The 20,860-nt window shown below is 39.0% G+C and overlaps 3 protein-coding genes across 3 annotated transcripts; 1 reads left to right on the top strand and 2 right to left on the bottom strand.

Moving 5' to 3' along the window:
- Positions 1 to 1,824: 1,824 nt before the first annotated feature.
- Positions 1,825 to 4,461, bottom strand: LOC145017833 (AP2-like ethylene-responsive transcription factor ANT). The gene is made up of 8 exons (XM_078975792.1): positions 4,195 to 4,461; positions 3,595 to 4,072; positions 3,433 to 3,515; positions 3,126 to 3,214; positions 2,965 to 3,038; positions 2,812 to 2,862; positions 2,646 to 2,722; positions 1,825 to 2,519 (listed from the first exon to the last, which is right to left on the bottom strand). Exons 1-8 carry the CDS (start codon positions 4,442 to 4,444, stop codon positions 2,032 to 2,034), a joined length of 1,590 nt encoding a protein of 529 aa, XP_078831918.1. The 5' UTR covers positions 4,445 to 4,461; the 3' UTR covers positions 1,825 to 2,031.
- Positions 4,462 to 5,271: 810 nt separating this feature from the next.
- LOC145016634 (histidine kinase 5-like) lies at positions 5,272 to 6,228 on the bottom strand. Its single transcript, XM_078974885.1, has 4 exons — positions 6,030 to 6,228; positions 5,718 to 5,848; positions 5,484 to 5,533; positions 5,272 to 5,335 (listed from the first exon to the last, which is right to left on the bottom strand). Exons 1-4 carry the CDS (start codon positions 6,226 to 6,228, stop codon positions 5,272 to 5,274), a joined length of 444 nt encoding a protein of 147 aa, XP_078831011.1.
- Positions 6,229 to 8,115: 1,887 nt separating this feature from the next.
- LOC145016632 (uncharacterized) lies at positions 8,116 to 8,969 on the top strand. The gene is made up of 2 exons (XM_078974884.1): positions 8,116 to 8,446; positions 8,527 to 8,969. The coding sequence occupies exons 1-2, from the start codon at positions 8,116 to 8,118 to the stop codon at positions 8,967 to 8,969; spliced, it is 774 nt and encodes a 257-aa protein (XP_078831010.1).
- Positions 8,970 to 20,860: the final 11,891 nt, after the last annotated feature.

Raw genomic sequence — 20,860 nt, 5'->3', positions numbered from 1 at the left:
TTTTGGAAGTGTTCACATATGACCATTATGACCTGCTATAGCAGGTTAAATCCTAGATGTGAACGTTTTCAACAAGTTTGTTACCTAGATGTGTACAAAAAAATTGTTACCCAAATATGAACAAAATGAAAATTAAAAATTAAATTACATGAATGGTCCCTGTGGTTTGGGGGAATTTGTGGTTTTGGTCGCTAATTTATTTTTTTAACTTAAATGGTCCCTAATATTTATTTTTGTTGCGCGTTTGGTCCCCGTTTTACCTAAAAATACTATTGTGCCCTTATTAATTTATTTTTATAATTAATTTTCTTATCTATGTATTTATTTTTTATATATTAAAAAAATTAATAGACCACACATATTTGTATCTCCTCGGATGATCTTTACTGTTTATTTTTAATTAATTTATTTTTTTTAATTCGGATGATCCTTACTGTTTATTTTTGTTACACGTTTGGTCTCTGTCTTATCTAAAAATACTATTTTTCCCTTATTATTTTTTTAATTAATTTTCTTATTTATGTATTTATTTTTTATAAAAAAATTAATATACCCCACATATATGTATCTCATCACCGTAAACCTGAAACCACATTTGAGAAATTTAATTTGAGTCTTATCATTCACCATCTCATCTCTGATCCTCCCCATCTTCTATTTCTTTTCCATCTTTAGTAACATCGACGTCTTCACCGTCCTTTTTTTTTTTGGGTACTTCAACTTTGGCGAACCAATACCATAACCTACTGTCTCTTCATCTTTAGTGGGTTGTTGTGTTGATTCGACGGAGTTGAAGGACCGAAAAAAGAAGTGATGATGAAGACGTCGATATCACTAAAGATGAAAAATAAATAGAAGTTGAGAATGATGAAAGATGGGATGGTGAGGAGATACAGATTTGTGAGGTCTACTAATTTTTCTTAAACATATAAAGCATAAGTAGATAAACAAGAAAATTAATTAAAAAAATTAATAAGGGCACAATAGTCTTTTTAGGTAAGACAGAGACCAAGTTCGTAACAAAAGTAAATAGTAGGGACCATTCGAGTTAAAAAAATAAATTAATTAAAAAATAAATAGTAGGGATCATCCGAGGAGATACAAATATGTGTGGTCTATTATTTTTTATAAATATGTAAAAAATAAATACATAGATAAGAAAATTAATTAAAAAAAACAAATTAATAAGGGCACAATAGTATTTTTATGTAAGACGGGGACCAAACGCGCAACAAAAATAAACAGTAAGGACCACTTAAGTTAAAAAAAATAAGTTGGCGACCAAAACCACAAATTCCCCCAAACCACAGGGACCATTCATGTAATTTAATTTTTACTTTTCGTTTTGTTCATATTTGGGTAACAATTTTTTTTGTACATATCTAGGTAACAAACTTGTTGAAAGCGTTCACATCTAGGATTTAACCTGCTATAGCAGGTCATAATGGTCATATGTGAACACTTCCAAAAAGTTTGTTACCCACATATATACAAAAAAAAGATAATTACCCAGATGTGAACATACCGAAAAGTTAATTACCTTGATAAGTCATATTCCCTATTAAAACCAACCTATTTTGCCGAAGGATATTGAAAATAGACCCATTTTTGCAAAAAGTTCTATGTAATCCCTCAATAGACCCATTTTTGCAAAAAGTTCTATGTAATCCTTTCTTCTTAACCATTAGCTAATTATGGTTTAATCTTTTCTATTAATCTTTTTATGGTTCGCAACTTCTTTCATACGGTCATTCGTCAAGAATATAATCATGCATGATTGATTACCCTTCTAAAAAGTATTAAAAAAGATTTAATATTCAGGCCTAAATTAAGTTCACCTTGAATTTGGAGTTTTAGAAAATGGTTTTTTTGTGTTACACAAGCAGAGAAATAGCCCCCACCTTTATCTTCCATTAGCACCTTAAATTGATTAATCACCACAACAATAAAAATACGACTTAATTAGATTAACCTAATTGCTACAACTTCTTATTTCTTGATCTGTCTTTTTCATGCAAAAGTTTCTCTCTTTTAAGCATCAGTCCATGCAGCGAACACTGGGAAGTGTCCTGAAGACACCCTAGAACCGACATTTGCGGTAGAAGTCATGGAAGCACTTATTCCATTTGGGCTTTCTTCTCTTGAGCAGCTCAAGCTAGTATTCGACGAACAAGGATTGAAAAACTGAATGTCCATCGGTGATATATCGCTGTTTATCAGCTCATGTGGATCGTTATTATTGTTCTTTAAATTCTGATGAAGAGATTCAAGAGTTGAATCACAAACACTCTGTTGATTATCATAATTGTTGTTTGGCTGAGCATGTTGGCCTTTCCGGATAAAACCACCCTCCAAGGTGGTGGTGGTGTTTCGTCTGGCTAGTTCTCTCGTGAGTAAAGTAGAGCTAGCAATAATCCCATCAACATCATATCGAGAAACATCAAAGTTTGTTACAGCATTAACACCCCTGAATTTAATTGCAGCAACATCATATGCCTCAGCTGCCTCTTCCTGAGTACCTGAAATTTTAGATCAAATAACACTCTAAAATGCTAGATTTTACTCAACATTTTTGGTCATCTGATTAATTGATTTTAAGGAAGAAACATCAAACATAGTTCAAGCTTTTGGTTTCAAGAACATACTGAAGGTACCAAGGTAAAGATCCTTGTTTCCAGCAACACGGCCGATACGAGCCTGCCATCTTCCATGCTGATGATGCCTGTTCATATCGGGAGAAACAAAATGATTGTGTGTATCAAAAGTGTATTAATAATAATTTATCAACAATATTAATTGCATGTGATCAACCTTGTAACACCTCGATACATAGAAGCACCCCTAGAAAATCCACTACTCTTCCTGGAATAATTAATCATTAACATTATGAAATTCATAAACAACATTGATCAGTAAAAGAAAAGACAATTTGAAATAATAAAGATTCTAGTTTTCGTACTTCACCTTCGTAAGTGGGCTACAAATTCTTGGCGACTCATACTCTTCATCTCCTCGAGCTCCTGATGATACTTCTCAAGCTATAAACAGCAATAACTCAAGTTATGCAAACTGTTAATTTCTAGTGTTCGTAATTTAGTCTAAAACATTTGCGCTTATGTTCTTACAGGGAAATTAATATGAGTCGACGAACCCCAGTACTTCAATGCAGCTAAGTCGTAAGATCGAGCTGCTTTCTCTTCCACATCATAACCTCCTGCGGTTAAATCATGATTCTGAAATATATATATACTCTAAAAGTTGAATAAATTTGTAGCGTTTAAATTAGAAAATACTTACCAAGATAAACTGAGAGATGAAGCAAGAATTAAACATGACAAAGAATCTAGTTAGTAATTAATGGGAAATATGAAATATTTATTATTCAAAAATAAGATAAAGCACAATGAATTTGAATTAAATCAGAAGGTTGACCTTGTCTTCCTTTTCTAGTCTGGCCTTCTTTCTGGCAACTGTTATCCCATAAATGTGCTTCATATCTTCCAGTCCACCTATGCCTAATGATTCAAAAAATCAAAAGTAAAAAAAATCTCATGTGAAACGGTTAACTTAAAAGTGGAACAGTAAAAGCATTACCTGGTGACACCTCTAAATTGAGAAGTTCTTTGACAGAAAGTGTCAAGTGATTTCCTATGTAAAGACTGCTTTTTAGCAACTTTCGTAGAATCTCTCTTCTTTTTTTCGATGGTCAAACAGTCACCTGTTCTTACAGTTCCACAGCTTGACTGAGAACCAGGGCTCAGTGCCTGAACATCACCGCCGCCGCCTTCTTCTGTCATGTGGTTGGTGGTTGTTGTGGTGGTGACTTGCAGGTGGTTATGACTGTTGACTGAAGTGTAAGGGGTTTCTGTTGGATATGGAGGTGATGTTTGAGAAACAACCCAGTTGTTTTTTGGAAGATTTGCTTCTTCTTCATGAATCTGATACAACCATATAGATTCAGGGTACAAGCTGTCTAAGCTTAGAGCCATTGTTTCTCTCTCATGGCCTTCATAGTCATGAGCAACCCCAAGAAAGTCTTCCAGCTTAGGTGAAGAAGAATTTGGCATCATCCCTTCACATTTTAGTAAAAGAAAAAGAAACAATTAAATAATAGTTTTTTGTTTTTTCCCTTTCTTGTTTTCTTTGCTTTCAAAGAACCAAACGTTTGTGTTATATGATAGCTACTCAACTAACCTTGTGAATGTGTAGAAGAAAGAGGTTCCATGATACAAAGAGATCCATCAGCTTTAAGGGGCATAAGAGTTAAAGGAGAGAAAAACGCGCTGCCATTTTCAGTTACAGCATAACAAGAATAAGGGGAAAGATAGAATGTGCTACTATTTGGTGACATTGTTGTAGAAGAAGCAGAAACCTCCATTTTTAATGGAGGTAGAAGAGAATCACCCAGCCACTTGCTTATAATTGCATTAGCACCATCACTCATTGACCCCTCTCTCTCTCTCTCTCTCTATATATATATATATATATATATATATATATATATATATATATATATATATATATATATATATATATATATATGTGTGTGTGTACGTGTGAATGTGAGAGTGAGAGAGAAGAGATGTGTGTGTGTTTGTACATGTGAATGTGAGAGTGAGAGAGAAGAGAAGCTGTCGCTTGGAACTAAACAAAGAGAATGATAAGCACAAGGAGAGGAAGAGATGCTGGGTGGCACCCCTGCATACCATGGGATCTGTGATCATAAATAAGAAAGACTAGCACATGTAACAGCATTATGTAGATTAACTTCTTAATAGCAAAATTAAGAGGCAATGTCTGAAAAATTCAGATTCAGATCGTTTGTCTGCATCTTAATTTTGACCTCTTAAAACTCTATTTGCCTCTTATTTTTTCAGATCTTGAACAGTGTTTGAAAAAAAAAAAAAAAAGAAATGCGTGCCTATTTTGCCCTAATACCCATCAAAAGCATTCTGCCGTTTTTCTTCCATTCGCTCCCAGCAATCGCCGTTTTTCTTCCATTCGCTCCCAGCAATCGATTCGAGCCGCTCCAATCTTGCCCGTCGTCGACGAACGCAGCCGCTGGAACGCAGCTGCTGCCTGATCGTCCCTGGAACAAGCCCGCTGCCACCGATCGTCCTCCCATCTCTCGCCGACGATTCAGGTATGTCGCTATTCTTCTTTCTTCCTTATTTGTTTCTGAAAATCGTTTTTTTTTTTGCTATTCTTCTTTCTTCCTTCTTCTGAAACCGATTTCTTGCTGCTCCTAAACATGAAAATCGAAAATCCATATCATGTTATGTTATTTGCTCTTGATTTCTTAACCTTCCCTTCGTGAGTAAATTTCACAGCATTGCTGCAGAAAACGAGATAAAATTTTATAAAAAAAGGTTCAGTAGTTCATTTATACATACATGGAATATGTAATCTTTCATGTATAAATAAATAATTCATTTGGGAGATATGCATTTATCTTGTGTTAAGAAACGTAGTAGTAATAATACCTGATCAAGTTGGTGAGAATTTGTCGAATTCGTAGAACATCACCAATAACCTGAAAATGAGTTATGATGTTAATGTATAATTACTTATTTGCCCTTTATATATAATCATTTCAAATAAACAGAGATGTAATAAATTTTTTTGTATAGCATCATAAATTAACGATTTTTCATGTGCATACACTTCCAAATAGAAATTACTAAGCGTAAAGGGTAAATATGTCAAAAAGAACTTGCCTCAATAGGGACATCATCTGCTACATTTCCTTCCAAAATTAGCATCTTTTTCAGCGATGCTGCGGCAGTTTGTAGTACATGCTTGATCACCTCACGAGGCCTAAACTTTGTAGCTTCAAGCTTCATAACACCTGAAAAAAAGCATATAATATGTTTAGATTTCTGAATCTTCTATAAGATACATACATGGAGTAATACATAGGCTTTATCCTTATTGAGAAGTTATGGATTCATGATTCATGATTCATGATTCATGATTCATTAATAAACAATTATTTCATTATTAATACAAGAAAGGACAAAAAACTTGACGTGATTCGACTTTTGAGAGGTCAAGAATGTCATTTATAAGTTGAAGAACTAAATCACCCGAAGATAACATGACACTCAAGAGTTGCTTTTGATCTTTATCGAGTTTTGTTGTTGATAAAATCTCTGCCATGCTTACAACTCCTGATAAAGGAGATCTTATCTCATGTGACATGGTTGCTAACATCTGTTTTGCTCTCATTGTCTCCTCTAAAAGAAAATAGATTGCATATAACTTTAATAACCATAAAAAAAAAAAAGAGAACGTATAAGAAGTAACAATGTACTTTTATTTATTTTTGAAATCATATATGCTCTTGTTGTTATTAGGAAATGTGCATTATATGTTGATGTTATATGCTGAGTTTGATGTTAAATGAACGAATCCTAATGTTTTCAATGGACATAATGAAATGTTGATATGTTCTATGTATAGGATTATATGTTGATGTTATGTGCATTTGTAATGCATTATATGTTGATGTTATGTGTATTTGTAATGCATAACTTGTTGCTAAAACATGCATTTTTTTTTGTTGAATTGATCAAAGAAATGGGAGAAAAGAAGGATAGGATTAGTTGGAAGGTAGAAGGTGTAGAGAAAACATTTCTAGAAGCTTGTTTACGTGAAGTTACGATCAATGGACGGGAAGGGAGTAGTTTGAAAGCACTTTCTTGGAGAAATGTAGCTGAAACACTAAAAATTGAACATAACTTTATTGCCGACCAAAAACAAATGAAGAACCGTTATGACTACCTAAAGTCAAAGTTTGGTGCTTTTTTGAAGTTAAAAAACAAAACCGGTAATGTGTACAATTCAACAACCAACACCTTCAATCTTTCCAAAGAAGAATGGGAACTAGAAGCGAAGGTATTTTGTTAATTTATAAAAAATAGATTATATTGTTTTTAAATAATAAATTTTTTTTTTTCCAAACAGTCAAACAAACATGTGGATTCTTTGAGACGCACACCATTACCGTATCCCGACCTTTGCACACAGTTGTTTGAAGGCGCGACTGCGACAGGCATGCATAGTTGGGGACCAACTTCTACCCTTCCCCGTCCTACTCAAGACTCAAGCCACTATAGTTTGCATGACTTTGATGACATCGATTGCACTCAACAAGAAACTGTAGATCTGAGTGACGAGTCATCTGCTCAATCAAAAAAACAAAAGACTACAGATACGGCAAAGAGTCAAAATAAAAGCAAAAGATAAGGGTAAAGATGCATCAAACTCAAGATTGCTTGAAATCGGGGAACATATTGCCACAGTTGCTAAAATATTTGTGGAAAAACATTCTTCTTCAGATTTGGGTGCGTGTATGGAAAAGCTGGAGAAGTTAGGATGGGGAATATTTGATCCAAGATACACTACTGTTGTTGCTCTTTTTGGTGAAGGCGTGGATAAGAGGCACGTATGGTTAACCATTGATCCAGCTATTTGTGAGAATTGGGTCAAGACTGTTGGAGCGCATTATGGAATGTTTCGCTAAGTAGATTTTTTGAATGTGTTGATGGTTTTTTTTGGATAACTAGATGGTTTTTTTTGGATTACTTGATGTTTGGTTTGGATTACTTGACATGAATGATTTGATGTTTTGGATTACTAGATTATTATATGATATGAATGACTTGATGTTTTGGATGAATTTTTATGTTATATGTTATTAATATAATTGTTATGTATTTTCAAAATAACATATTGTTTATGGATTCGGATGAAGAAATTGCGTTTTTCCTGTTACTATGTTGCTATTGGTTGAATCTAGCATCCAATAGAATTGGAAGGGCAATTGATAATGATTCGGAAATGAGTGGTCATCAACATACGCAAGAATTGTTACATGGAACTTCTACACAATGTAAAGACCTGATGCGTCTTTCACGTGAAGCATATGTACTTTTATGCAATCATTTTAGACGAAACAATTGGTTGCAAAGTAGTAGGCATATAAGCGTTGAAGAAAAGATGGCTATGTTCTTAACTACTATAGCACATAATAAACGGTTCAGGATTATCAAACGAAGGTTTCAACACTCCACATAAACAGTTCATAGATGCTTTCATGAGGTGCTAAATGCAATGATGATTTTTGCAAAAGAAGTTATAGTGCCAATGAATTCTAATGCAACTGTGAATTCCTCAGAGAGGCATCGTAAGCTAAAAGAAATCTTTCCTGGAGCAATAGGTGCGCTAGATGGAACTCTTGTACATGCAGTTGTGCCTGCTGATCAACAAACTCGCTATAGGGGAAGAGGAAAAGGTGAATGCTTTCAAAATGTTTTAGGAATTTGTGATTTTGATATGATGTTCACATTCGTATGGGCTGGTTGGGAGGGTATAACACATGATTCGCGAGTTTTGAAAGAAGCTGCATGTAACCCGACTTCAGGCTTTCCGTTCCCTCCTCCAGGTTTTTAATTCTTTTTAAGATTATTCTAAAATACGATATTAAATTTCTATATATAATACTTCCTTTACTCATGTGTACAGATAAATATTACCTTTGCGATGCTGCATACACCAACACTCGTGGATTTATGACTCCTTATCGCAACACGAGGTATTGGTTAGCCGACTATCAACGGCGACGTCCGTTAACTAAGGAAGAAAAATTCAATCATGCACATGCGCAACTCAGAAATGTTATTGAACGTGCTTACGGTGTTTTGAAGGCGAGATTCCCAATTCTAAAGCGAATGACTCCTTTTCCTTTTTCAGTGCAAAGAGATATAGTCGTTGCTTGTTTTGCAGTCCACAATTTCATAAGGAAATGCGATATTCATGATGAGTTATTTATGGCGTTCGAGGAGAACAATGCTCAACCACAAGGGGGACAAAATGATGGCGAAAACGTACACGATATGGAATGGGGTTCACAAGGAAATGAATACATGGATAATTTACGTGACCAGATTGCGAATCAATTGGGGTGAAATTAAATTTGTAGGATTTTATTTGGATTTTAGTATGATATTGTGGATTTAAAAATATTTATGTTTGATTTGGATTTGTGTTTAATTTTGATTTATGCTAAATTTGGATTTTATATGGTGTTTACATATTTTTTAATACATAATTAAGTATTTTTATTAGGTTATTTTCTAAATAAACAGTTGAATTTAATAAAAAATAAAACAAAAGGGTAAAATGGTCATTTTAATAATTCAGCAGAACAATTCAGAGGTCCCAACCAAACAACATGTTAAACATTCAGCTTTTAAAATATCAGACCCTCTTAAAAATTCAGACCTCTTAAAAATCCAGATCTTAAAAATTCAGATCCTGCCAAACAGCCCCTAAGATGGAAGGATTTATTATTCATACCCTTAATTTTTTAACTACGTGTTTTGTAATTAATATTTTTAGTTGATAGATTTGAATAAAAATGGTTTCTAACCAATGACATTATTATTATTATTATTATTATTATTATTATTATTATTATTATTATTATTATTAATTTTTTTTTTGAGGTTTAGAGTTCTTTGTTGGTGTTTCAAAAAAATACATAGATATTAATATTAATATTATCTATTTTTTGATAGTTTTTTTATATTTTCATCCGATAAATGTATAAAATTCTATTGTTAAGATATAGAAAACTGTGTTCTCTTTAATATCAATGTTGACTTAAAATATCAAACTTTTCGATAAAATCGGATTATTGAAAAAAAAATGAATATGATAATCCAAGAAAACTATTATCATTAACCTATCACATTTTACAAATAACATTAGTGAAAATAAACTAATTATCATTAAAGAAAATTAACAAATTTCATGATGTCCACTAACAACCACCATCAATAACAGTTGGTATATCACCGCCACCTCTAACCAACATCAGAAATTGTTTGAAACATTCGTTACCGCAAACCACCATTAGAGTCCAAACAGTGAGAGATACATAGATCAAAAGAGAGGAAGAAAGACCACAGTGTAGAAAACATCATCATTGTCAACCACCTCTAACCATCACCATCACCGCTGTTGACCACCACCATTTTGCAACGCTTACCGTCGGAGACAGAACGAGACAAGGAGAACAAGAGAAAGACAAAGTCGTCAGAGACAGAACACGACGAAGAGAACAAGCATTGGACATGTGGTGTGAAACCTTGCCTGAATTCGTGTGAAACATCACCGAAACACCTAAACCACTGCCACAATGTTCGAGACAAAATGAGAGAAAGTAATCAAGCATGAAACATTGATAGAAATCGCCTGAAATCGTCTCTATCATCTTGACGACTGTGTGTGACAACCCGAAATTTATTCCGTCATTTTTAACCTCCTTCCGTTAATAAGCCTCGTTTTATTTAACTGTCCGTTAACCTTTGGATTGGTTAATTAATTTAGGACTTTTATAATGACTTGGTAAAGGTTGAAAACAAATTACAAACACCCTCACTAATCCCTTGAAAAGTTCTAGTTTCAACCAAGTCGAAATATGACCGTTTAATCGGGTGGGACCAAAAAGCCCTGCTTAACGGCAGTATCGGGTAGATTCCCACTGAGCCCTAACTCCAACCCCTATATAAACGAGAGTAAGCTTCATTTCCACCTTTTTCACCCTCTCTCTATACTCTCTCTCTACAACTTATTTTCGAGCCAAAAATCGACCGTTTCGAGCCCCAAACGAGTAAGTAAACTATCCTAACTTGTTGTATAGCCTATCTAGCATGCAAATTCGTGTTTAAAACATAAAATAGGGACAAAATCATGTGTTTACGGCCCAAGAACACTCTTGGACCGTGAACACCATTTAATGGGGTTTTTAAGCCCCAAAACCCCTCCAAATTGTGCCTAAGGCTTAGATATGACTTGTAGGCTTATGGAATCGGACTTAGAACACCTTGAACTAGCATTTTGGGGAGTAAATATGAGTTTACTGCCCAAGATCATGCTTCGACCGTAAACTCCTCTTCATGGGGAGTAAACTCATGTTTGAGTGTTTAAGAGCCACTTAAACACACCAATGGCCTTGGATTAAATTCTAGAATCAACCACCAACAAGTTAGGGACCTTAAACTCAATTAAAACAACTCCATAAGGAGTTCACGGCCGTAAACCCCTCACGAATGGGTACCTAGGCTGTAAAACTCCTATAAAGGGGTTAAATGGTGCCCTAAACTCCCCAATTGACTTAGAAAAATGCATAGGATTTTACCCTCTACCATTTAAGCCCTTTAAACACCCAAGGAATATGTCCCAAGGAGCTTACGGCCATAAACTCTCTTGATTAGGGCCGTAAACTCCCATTTGGTCCATTTAGGTGCCCTAAATCCATTCATACACTTTATATTTGGACCTAGCAAAATTCCACAATTGATATAAGGCCTTTAAGCATCCTAGAACACCCTCACCATGAGTTTACGATCGTAAACTCATGGGGAGTTGTCCCAGGGCCGTGAACTCTAAATATAGAGTTTACTCTTGGAGAGTAAACTCCATTCCTAAGCCATTCAAGCCCTTAGATGTTACCCGGGACACCCCAAACACTTAATCAAAGTGTTTTCCGCACTTTAGGATGCGTATACTTGTTTAATTGGGATTATATGTACTAATTGTATGTAAACATATGTTATCATATGTTAATAGGACACTAAGTGTGTCCAAGTCTTTACTTGACACCGAGCACCCAACCGACACCTTCGTCGGATCCACTTAAACCAGGTGAGTTCATACCCCTGAATGAATCTTTTAAATGTTTTTAAATGTTTTATAGTGGGGAATACAAGTTAAACATGCCAGTTATCATATCAATCACATGTGATTGATAACCCACATGCACAGGGATTTACCACACTGTTAACTGTTTTACCGAGAATGACACTGTAAATGGTTTTCTAAAAACGTAGTTACTTGTTCAACTTTTACTTATAATGTTTAATCAAAGTTTCATTTTAAACTTATTTATGAAAGGTTTTCAAAGGATTTTTAAAGATTTTCAAACTTATTTTACAAAGGAATAAGTCGTGATTTTCATAATGTATAAAGGTTTTCCAAAGTTTTCATCTATGTTTTTATACTCCTACTTGGTGAAGATACTACTGCGTCACTTCTGTTTAGTTAATACCTCCACTTTTTGATACACTTATACTTGAGAACGTCTCCACTTCATGATACACTTAAACTTGAGAACGCCTCCACTTCGTGATACACTTATACTTGAGAACATCTCCACTTCGTGATACACTTATACTTGAGAACGCCTCCACTTCGTGATACACTTATACTTGAGAACATCTCCACTTCGTGATAAACTTATACTTGAGAACATCTCCACTTCGTGATACACTTATACTTGAGAACACCTCCACTTCGTGATACACTTATACTTGAGAATGTCTCCACTTCGTGATACGCTTATACCTGATAACACTTCCCCATAGTTAGATGTATGCACGTGCTTGTATAGATGCATATAAATAATGTTTGAAGGACTTAGGAAGGCTTGTTTGCCCTATTTCCTTTTCTTCATTGAGATGTGGTTTGGTGGGATCGGATGCTCGTCCGAAGGTCGTTTGATCATTAGTTATATATTATGTATACAAGCATAAACATACAGGTTTACATTAGTCAATCCAGTTGTGAGTCTCTATCATTAGTCGAGTATTTTACATCAGATCTCACTACACGAGATACATCTTCAGTACACGGCCTTCTCCGTTGTCAAGTTGGTAACCAGAGTCTCTTGTAGGGAGAGCGAACATTGTGTGTATAGATCTATATGGGATTGACACCCCCGCACCCTGATTGCTAGCTACAGTCCATGGCCTACCAAGCCAAGGGGTGACAAATGTCATAATTATATCGACGATTGCAGGGCGTCAAGATTCTCTAGTGTCTATCAGTATGGTTACGAGTGTCTCGGGCTTACCTTATAATTCATGGCTTTAAGGTAATGGGTTTTTACACAGTACTCACTATATTCACTGTATTCATTGTGTTCACTATATTGGACCTTTGTAACACCCCGTTCTTTAAGTGTTTAATTATGAATCCCTGAGATTTAAGAGGAACGGTAATTCTGGTCCTTTTACGAGAAATGAGTTTCATCCGAGAAGGTTTCGGGCTGGTGTGTGTGTTAGAAGCATTGGGCTTCTCGTCACCCTTGTATGAATGTAAAGTTATTTGGGAGCGGGTGTAGATTAGAGGAGTTGCGGTGTTTTGAAGTTGATCATTGTTTATAGATCTTTGTGGTATAAGTGGAAAAAGGGTCCCATGCATGCATGTGTTTTGAAGTCTGGCTGGGTACGTCCAACCTAAGTTGGATGTACACCCAGCGTAATGGTGTGATGTATGCGGGATGGCCGGATGAGTACACCTGGCGTACTAGAGGTACGCCCAACGTACTCTCAGAAACTCCAAACCCTAATTTAGGGTCAGCCACTATATAAGGAACATGTTGGTTCACCCCTTAGCCTCCTGATGCTCATCCTTAACCTCAGAAAACCCTAGAACTCGTATTCCCTCCATTTTTGGGTGTGTTTGACCTTGGAGAGCTTATTTTGGCATAAGAAAGGCCTGAAGGAGAAAAGAGAAGTTGTCAAGGAAGAAGAGGAACGATTGGAGCTTGTAGATCTGAAGAGATACCATCCTTTGGAGCTTGTTTGAGGTATAAATCTTCTTGCTTGACATTCATATTGTGTAGATCTATGTATTTTGAAGCTTTGACACCATTTTTGTCCCAAAAGTCCTCACCTTGTTGCATGTATCGAATTAGTCAAGATTATCTGTCCTTTCAGACCTTTGGAGAGGTCTTGAGTGAGAAAAACGAGGTCCCAAGGGCTGTAGTTGTTCCATGTGTGAGATATATAGGTCTTAATGGATTAAGACCTTGGATTAAGAGCTTATGGACGTCCCAAGTGATAAAGTTTGAGACTTTATGGATTCTAATAATATTTGGCCTAAGGATCTGAAGTTTGGGCTTAAGAGCTTAAACCATTAAGTCATTATGTGGAATTGTTGAGCATCAGGTTTACGCCCCGCGTAGCCTTAGAATACGCCCCGCGTAGGGGGCCAGTGCTCCGTTTTCTTTTTGGTGAGCCTTGCAGTACGCCCAGCGTACCAAGGAGGATACGCCCAGCGTACTCCTCCCGATGGACTTTCATTTTGGGCTTTTGAGTTTGGGCTGTTGGTGGGCAGTTGGTTATTGGGCCAAGTCTGGGAATTTATGGATAGAGTATTTTGGGCCCAATTATTGTTATGGACATTGGTTCTAGGCCCATTTGGTGAAGTGGGCCCAATTTGGCTAATGTTGGACTTTGTATGAGATTTGGACTTTGGTCTTGGCTCGGTAAGTGGAAGTACGATTGACCTAATGTTTATTTTGTTATGATAGTTAGTTCGGGATTTGCGGTGAGTTGGTGATTCAAGAGTCTGCTTCTTCAGTTCAGAGTATCGGCATTTGCGAGGTGAGTTATCCTCACTATATCGACAGGGTTTAAGGCACCAAGGCCGGCCCTTTATCGGATTGAGATTCAAATATTGTTGTTATGTTATTGCTTTGATATGTCTGTATTCTAGTAGCTAGCTGGTATATGCTAGAGACTTGGTTAAGGTCGGTTTCCCGATATGTAGAGTGATGCTATGCTAGTGACCGGTTAGGTCGGAATCCTGGTTAGGGTAGTGTTATGTTATGTGATTTGCTTGATCGGCTTGTTGACTATGAACTGTTATATGATTATGTTATGTGCACATGGTTGTTTGGACTGGAGTTGGGTTGAGGTGGGTCCTGCTTTGTGTTGTAGGCTGAGATACCTAGGGCAAACCGGTTATTCCGAAGGCCCAGCGAGCGGTACGGATAGACTGTAGGCCCCACGAGGGCGGACCAGACGTGCCGAGGCTCGGAGATTGGACCAGGCCGATTGAAGGCCTGATGCAGGCGGACCAGTCATACTGTAGACTCAGAGAGTGGACCAGGTGGGTTGAAGGCCCGGTGCGGGCGGATCAACCACACTGCAGACTCGAAGGACATGACTAGACTCGGAGGGTGGATTGAAGGCTGATACGACGGACCAGTCACACAGTAGACCCGATATGCATGGCTGTTCTATGTTCTGTTATGTTATGTATGCTATTTATATTATGGGCCAGAAGGGACTATGTTATAGGCCGGAAGGCAATATGTTTTGGACCGGATGGTCGTAGCCTGGAAGGGCGTATATGTGGTTGGTATTTTGGGGGTATCTCACTAAGCTTTTGGGCTTACAGTTGTGGTTTAAATGTTTTTCAGGTTCTTCAGGAGACCGTGGCAAGGCGAAGGCGTGATCGTACCGCTCCTCGTGTTTATGTTTATGACATGGTCTGGGAATACTCTGATAATAAATGTATTGAAAACCTTTTTGTAATAACATTATTAAAATGGGGTTTTTTTGAAAAGTTCAAATCTTGTTGAAATTTTTGGGCGTTACAAGTTGGTATCAGAGCCTTGGTTTGAGTGAATTGGAGGAACATTCGGGTGAATCCAGTCTCAAGACCGCCATGGTGGAGTATTTTGATGAGTACGTTCGAGTTGCATAGCGTTATAAGTTGGTACATAGATATTAATATTAATATTATCGGATAGATGAGTACGTTCGAGTTGGATGCGATGATTCGTGAGATCCTGCATGATGAGGTTGCTGCGTTGTTCTGGGCCGAGCTGCCGGAACTGTTTTGGGTGGATCAAGACCGCCATGGTGGAGTATTTTGATGAGCCCTATGCGGCTCTCACTGAGACGGCTGCCGCAGCGGCAGGGGGAGGAGCTAGTAGAGGTTTTCAGTATCTGGACTTCGATAATACAAAGCCTCCCACCTTTGATGGAGTTCAGGACCCGATCGTTGCTATGAGATGGTTATCGGACGTGGAGGGGTGTTTCTTCATGTGTTCATGCCCTGCTGATCCAAGGGTGAGGTGTGCTAGAACCTGTTAAGGCTCGGGGCAAAGGATTGGTGGAGATTGACCACGGGGTCATACTCGGATGCGCAGAGGGCTGCGGTTTCATGGGATCAGTTCAGAGAGATGTTCAACACTCGTTATGTTCCGCAGGTCGAGAGGGAGAGGTTGGCTCAGGAGTTCCTTGAGCCGAAGCACGATTCGAAGTCGGTGATGGAGATCACCAGGATGTTTCTTGAAAGGGCGATGTTTTGCCCTGAGTTCGCTTCGGAGCAGGCTCAGATGTCCCGATATCTGAGTATGCTGAAGAGAGATATAAGACAGTTTGTGTTCGCGTAGAGGTGCGGGACTTTGTTGGAGTTGCAGGAGGCCGCCAGGCGGCGTGAGTTAGAGATTGAGTTGCAGTTGCGTGAGCTGAGGCAAGCTCCGGTGCAGTCGCAGCCGACGACGAGACAGTCTAAGACCGTTGACTCTAGGATGGGAGATCAGGGCAGCCACGTTTGTGCGAAGTGTGGGAGGGGTCACACCGGAGTTTGTCAGTCCGCTGGTGCATGCCGCAAGTGCGGAAAGGAGGGGCACTATGCAAGGGATTGTTGGCAGTCAGCGCCAGTTCGAGATTTGAGGATTTGTTATCATTGTCATCAAGTTGGGCACTTGAGGGGCAACTGCCCTCAGCTTGTTGCAGGACCGGTGCAGGCTCTAGCACGGGTATGTTCCTTTCTTGATATCTTGTGATTATTGTGGAGTATTATTATCTGCTAGTCATGTTGTGTGGTTTTTCGTTCTGGTATCCATTGTTCCTTGAGGGTTTGGTATGGTTATGGGTTTCGCTGGTTATCATTCATCAGGGTTATTAGTGGATATACAACGTAGGTTTGAATGTCGAGTAGCATCTGCAGTCTGAGGAGTGGATAGTTGAAGGTTGAGTTTCATTCGAGCGGGATGATCAGTGTGGAAATGTGTTTTTGCAAAGGTTGCTAGTGCTAGTGGGAATCAGTCCGCATGTAAGTGTTGGGTTTTGTGCAAGGTTGTTTTGGGAGGTCGGGGATAGCGACCGTTGGTTGATAGTTAGTGCCCTAAGTGGGGGAGAATTGGAAATTCTCCGGATGGTCAATAGGATTGAGAGATTGGTTAGCTGCTTGGGATTCAACGGTATTTCTGTTTGCCGAGGGCAGGCTGGTATGGGTGAGTAGCAGGCGTGCAGGGCGGGTTACAAACCTATGGCATTGATTGTGGAGGGCTTGGGATCAGGCTGGGATCGAGTATGTATGGTGGAGTTAGAGTTCGGAACCCCTGAAAGGCTAGAACAGTATGCATGGGAGGATTTCCCGGAGAGATAACTCAGAATGATGGATGCTAGTCGAGCGGTCCGGATAGACTGCAGGCCGGTAAGCATACCAGGCCGAAGGCTCGGGGGGGGGGGGGGGCGGTCCACTCAGACAGAAGGCCTTGAAGGGCGGTCCAGATTGGTTGAAGGTTTTGAGAGTGGTCTAGATTGGTTGAAGACCTGCTAAGGTGGTCCAGTCATGCTAAAGACTCTGCAGGTATTATTGGATTGGTTCGAGGAAATGGGTTGGGTATGTTGTGATGTTTTAGCATTAGAAGGTCTGTCCCCGGGTATTGATTGTGATTAGTGGAGATGGTTCATGGACTCAAGAGTCCTTGCGAGCAGGTTCAGGTCATGTGTGTTGTGTGGATAGCGGCTATGCTATAAGGGAATGTAAATTCACAGAAGTGGAACTAGCATCGCAGGGTTATGATGGGAGTGGTCCAATTATGGTCATTGAGTAGCGAGGTTATGGCAGTGGTATGAGATCACATCCGGGTTGGATGGTTGCTGAGGCTCGGCAGGAATGCATGGATGGAATCTCAGAATTCTATATAGATTTGTTTTATGTGGTGAAAATTCATCCGGAAGGATGTTTGGAAGTGTCATCAGTGCATTAGGGTTTTCCTAACCCGAGGACACTAGAAACAGTTCGGTGCGGTTATGAGATTTGCTGTAGAAAACTCGTGGGAGTTGCTCTGAGGCTGAATCATGTGTCATCTTGACAGCAAGAAAGGTAAGTTGGGTTTCGGATTTCGATGGTCGAGTCTTGAGTAGCGTGGTCCGGTGAATGCCAGGCAGTGCATTGAAGGGATAGTTTCAGAGTAGAGTTGTCGCAGGCTTCGAGGATGATGCCAAATTTAAGTGGGGGAGAATTGTAACACCCTGTTCTTTAAGTGTTTAATTATGAATCCTTGAGATTTAAGAGGAAAGGTAATTCTGGTCCTTTTACGAGAAATGAGTTTCATCCGAGAAGGTTTTGGGCTGGTGTATGTGTTAGAAGCATTGGGCGTCTCGTCACCCTCGTATGAATGTAAAGTTATTTAGGAGCGGGTTTAGATTAGAGGAGTTGCGGTGTTTTGAAGTTGATCATTGTTTATAGATCTTTGTGGTATTAGTGGAAAAGGGTCCCATGCATGCATGGAATGAATGTGTTTTGAAGTCTGGCTGGGTATGCCCAGTGTAAGCTTGACGTACGCCCAGCGTAATGGTGTGATGTATGTGGGATGGCCGGATGAGTACGCCCAACGTACTAGAGGTACGCCCAGCGTACTCTCAGAAACTCCAAACCCTAATTTAGGGTCAGCTACTATATAAGGAACATGTTGGTTCACTCCTTAGCCTCATTATGCTCATCCTTAACCTCAGAAAACCCTAGAACTCGTATTCCCTCCATTTTTGGTTGTGTTTGACCTTGGAAAGCTTATTTTGGTAAAAGAAAGGCTTGAAGGAGAAAAGAGAAGTTGTCAAGGAAGAAGAGGAACGATTGGAGCTTGTAGATCTGAGGGGATACTATCCTTTGGAGCTTGTTTGAGGTATAAATCTTCTTGCATTACATTCATATTGTGTAGATCTATGTATTTTGAAGCTTTGACACCATTTTTGTCCCAAAAGTACTCACCTTGTTGCATGTATCGAATTAGTCAAGATTATCTGTCCTTTCAGACCTTTAGAGAGGTCTTGAGTGAGAAAAACGAGGTCCCAAGGGCTGTAGTTGTTCCATGTGTGAGATATATAGGTCTTAATGGATTAAGACCTTGGATTAAGAGCTTATGGACGTCCCAAGTGATAAAGTTTGAGACTTTATGGATTCTAATCATATTTGGCCTAGGGATCTGAAGTTTGGGCTTAAGAGCTTAAACCATTAAGTCGTTATGTAGAATTGTTGAGCATCAGGTTTACGCCCCGCGTAGCGGGCCAGTGCCCCATTTTCTTTTTGGTGAGCATTGCTGTACGCCCAACGTACCAAGGAGGGTACGCCCAGCGTACTCCTCCTGATGGACTTTCATTTTGGGATTTTGAGTTTGGGCTGTTGGTGGGCAGTTGGTTATTAGGCCAAGTCTGGGAATTTATGGATAGAGTATTCTGGGCCCAATTATTGTTATGGACATTGGTTCTAGGCCCATTTGGTGAAGTGGGCCCAATTTAACCAATGTTGGACTTTGTATGAGATTTGGACTTTGGTCTTGGCCCGGTAAGTGGAAGTATGATTGACCTAATGTTTATTTTGTTATGATAGTTAGTTCGGGATTTGCGGTGAGTTGGTGATTCGAGAGTCTGCTTCTTCAGTTCAGAGTATCGGCATTCGCGAGGTGAGTTATCCTCACTATATCGAAAGGGTCTAAGGAACCAAGGCCGGCCCTTTATCGGATTGAGATTCGAATATTGTTGTTATGTTATTGCTTTGATATGTCTGTATTCTAGTAGCTAGATGGTATATGCTAGAGACCTGGTTAAGGTCGGTCTCCCGATATGTAGAGTGATGCTATGCTAGTGACCGGTTAGGTCGGAATCCTGGTTAGGGTAATGTTATGTTATGTGATCTGCTTGATCGGCTTGTTGACTATGAACTATTATATGATTATGTTATGTGCACATGGTTGTTTGCACTTGAGTTGGGTCCTGCTTTGTGCTGTAGGCCAAGATACCCAGGGCGGACCGGTTGTTCCGAAGGCCCAGCGAGCGGTTCGGATAGGCTGCAGGCCCCACGAGGGCGGACCAGACGTGCTGAGTCTCATAGAGTGGACCAGGCCGACTGAAGGCCCGATGCGGGCGGACCAGTCATACTATAGACTCAGAGAGTGGACTAGGTGGGATGAAGGCCCGGTGCGAGCGGACCAACCACACTGCCGATTCGAAGGACATGACTATACACGGAGGGTGGATTAAAGGCCGATACGGCGGACCAGTCACACAGTAGACCCGATATGCATGGCTATTCTATGCTCTGTTATGTTATGTATGCTATTTATGTTATGGGCCGGAAGGCACTATGTTATAGGCCGGAAGGCAATATGTTTTGGACCGGAAGGTCGTAGCCTGGAAGGGCGTATATGTGGTTGGTATTTTGGGGGTATCTCACTAAGCTTTCGGGCTTACAGTTGTGGTTTAAATGTTTTTCAGGTTCTTCAGGAGACCGTGGCAAGGCGAAGGCGTGGTCGTACCGCTCCTCGTGTTTATATTTATTACATGGTCTGGGAATACTTTGATAATAAATGTATTGAAAACCTTTTTGTAATAACATTATTAAAATGGGGTTTTTTTTGAAAAGTTTAAATCTTGTTGAAATTTTTGGGCGTTACAAGTCGGTATCAGAGCCTTGGTTTGAGTGAATTGGAGGAACATTCGGGTGAATCTAGTCTCAAATGAAGGAGAGTTTTTAAAAGAGAAATTAAAATGGTTTTCAAAGTTAGTAAAAAGAGGACACGGAGGTATGATTAGCCGGAGCCAGTAAGTAACCCCAAATTACCATACATGATATTTGTTTTCGAGCTTTGATAGAACAGCATGCTAGTACTAGGCTAGGGATCTTCAGGATTTCATGATAATGTTGCCTGTTTTACGATGCCTGCTAGCATAGGGTTTCCCTCTGTATGAGATTTCTAGTGTTACTC

The sequence above is a fragment of the Lactuca saligna genome, chromosome 9 (genome assembly GCF_052625555.1).
Source record: "Lactuca saligna cultivar CGN05327 chromosome 9, ASM5262555v1, whole genome shotgun sequence".
NCBI lineage: Eukaryota > Viridiplantae > Streptophyta > Magnoliopsida > Asterales > Asteraceae > Lactuca > Lactuca saligna.
This window is presented reverse-complemented; position numbering and strand designations above follow the sequence as displayed.

Coding starts and splice junctions, on each gene's coding strand:
- LOC145017833 (XM_078975792.1), bottom strand. CDS start 4,444: ATGAGTGATGGTGCTAATGCAATTATAAGCAAGTGGCTGGGTGATTCT. Junction 3,215..3,432: donor GACTAGAAAAGGAAGACAAG/GTCAACCTTCTG, acceptor ATTTAACCGCAG/GAGGTTATGATGTGGAAGAG. Junction 2,863..2,964: donor TTTGTAGCCCACTTACGAAG/GTGAAGTACGAA, acceptor TAATTATTCCAG/GAAGAGTAGTGGATTTTCTA.
- LOC145016632 (XM_078974884.1), top strand. CDS start 8,116: ATGATGATTTTTGCAAAAGAAGTTATAGTGCCAATGAATTCTAATGCA. Junction 8,447..8,526: donor CTTTCCGTTCCCTCCTCCAG/GTTTTTAATTCT, acceptor TCATGTGTACAG/ATAAATATTACCTTTGCGAT.
- LOC145016634 (XM_078974885.1), bottom strand. CDS start 6,228: ATGAGAGCAAAACAGATGTTAGCAACCATGTCACATGAGATAAGATCT. Junction 5,849..6,029: donor CCTCTCAAAAGTCGAATCAC/GTCAAGTTTTTT, acceptor GCTTTTTTTCAG/GTGTTATGAAGCTTGAAGCT. Junction 5,534..5,717: donor CAGATGATGTCCCTATTGAG/GCAAGTTCTTTT, acceptor ACTCATTTTCAG/GTTATTGGTGATGTTCTACG.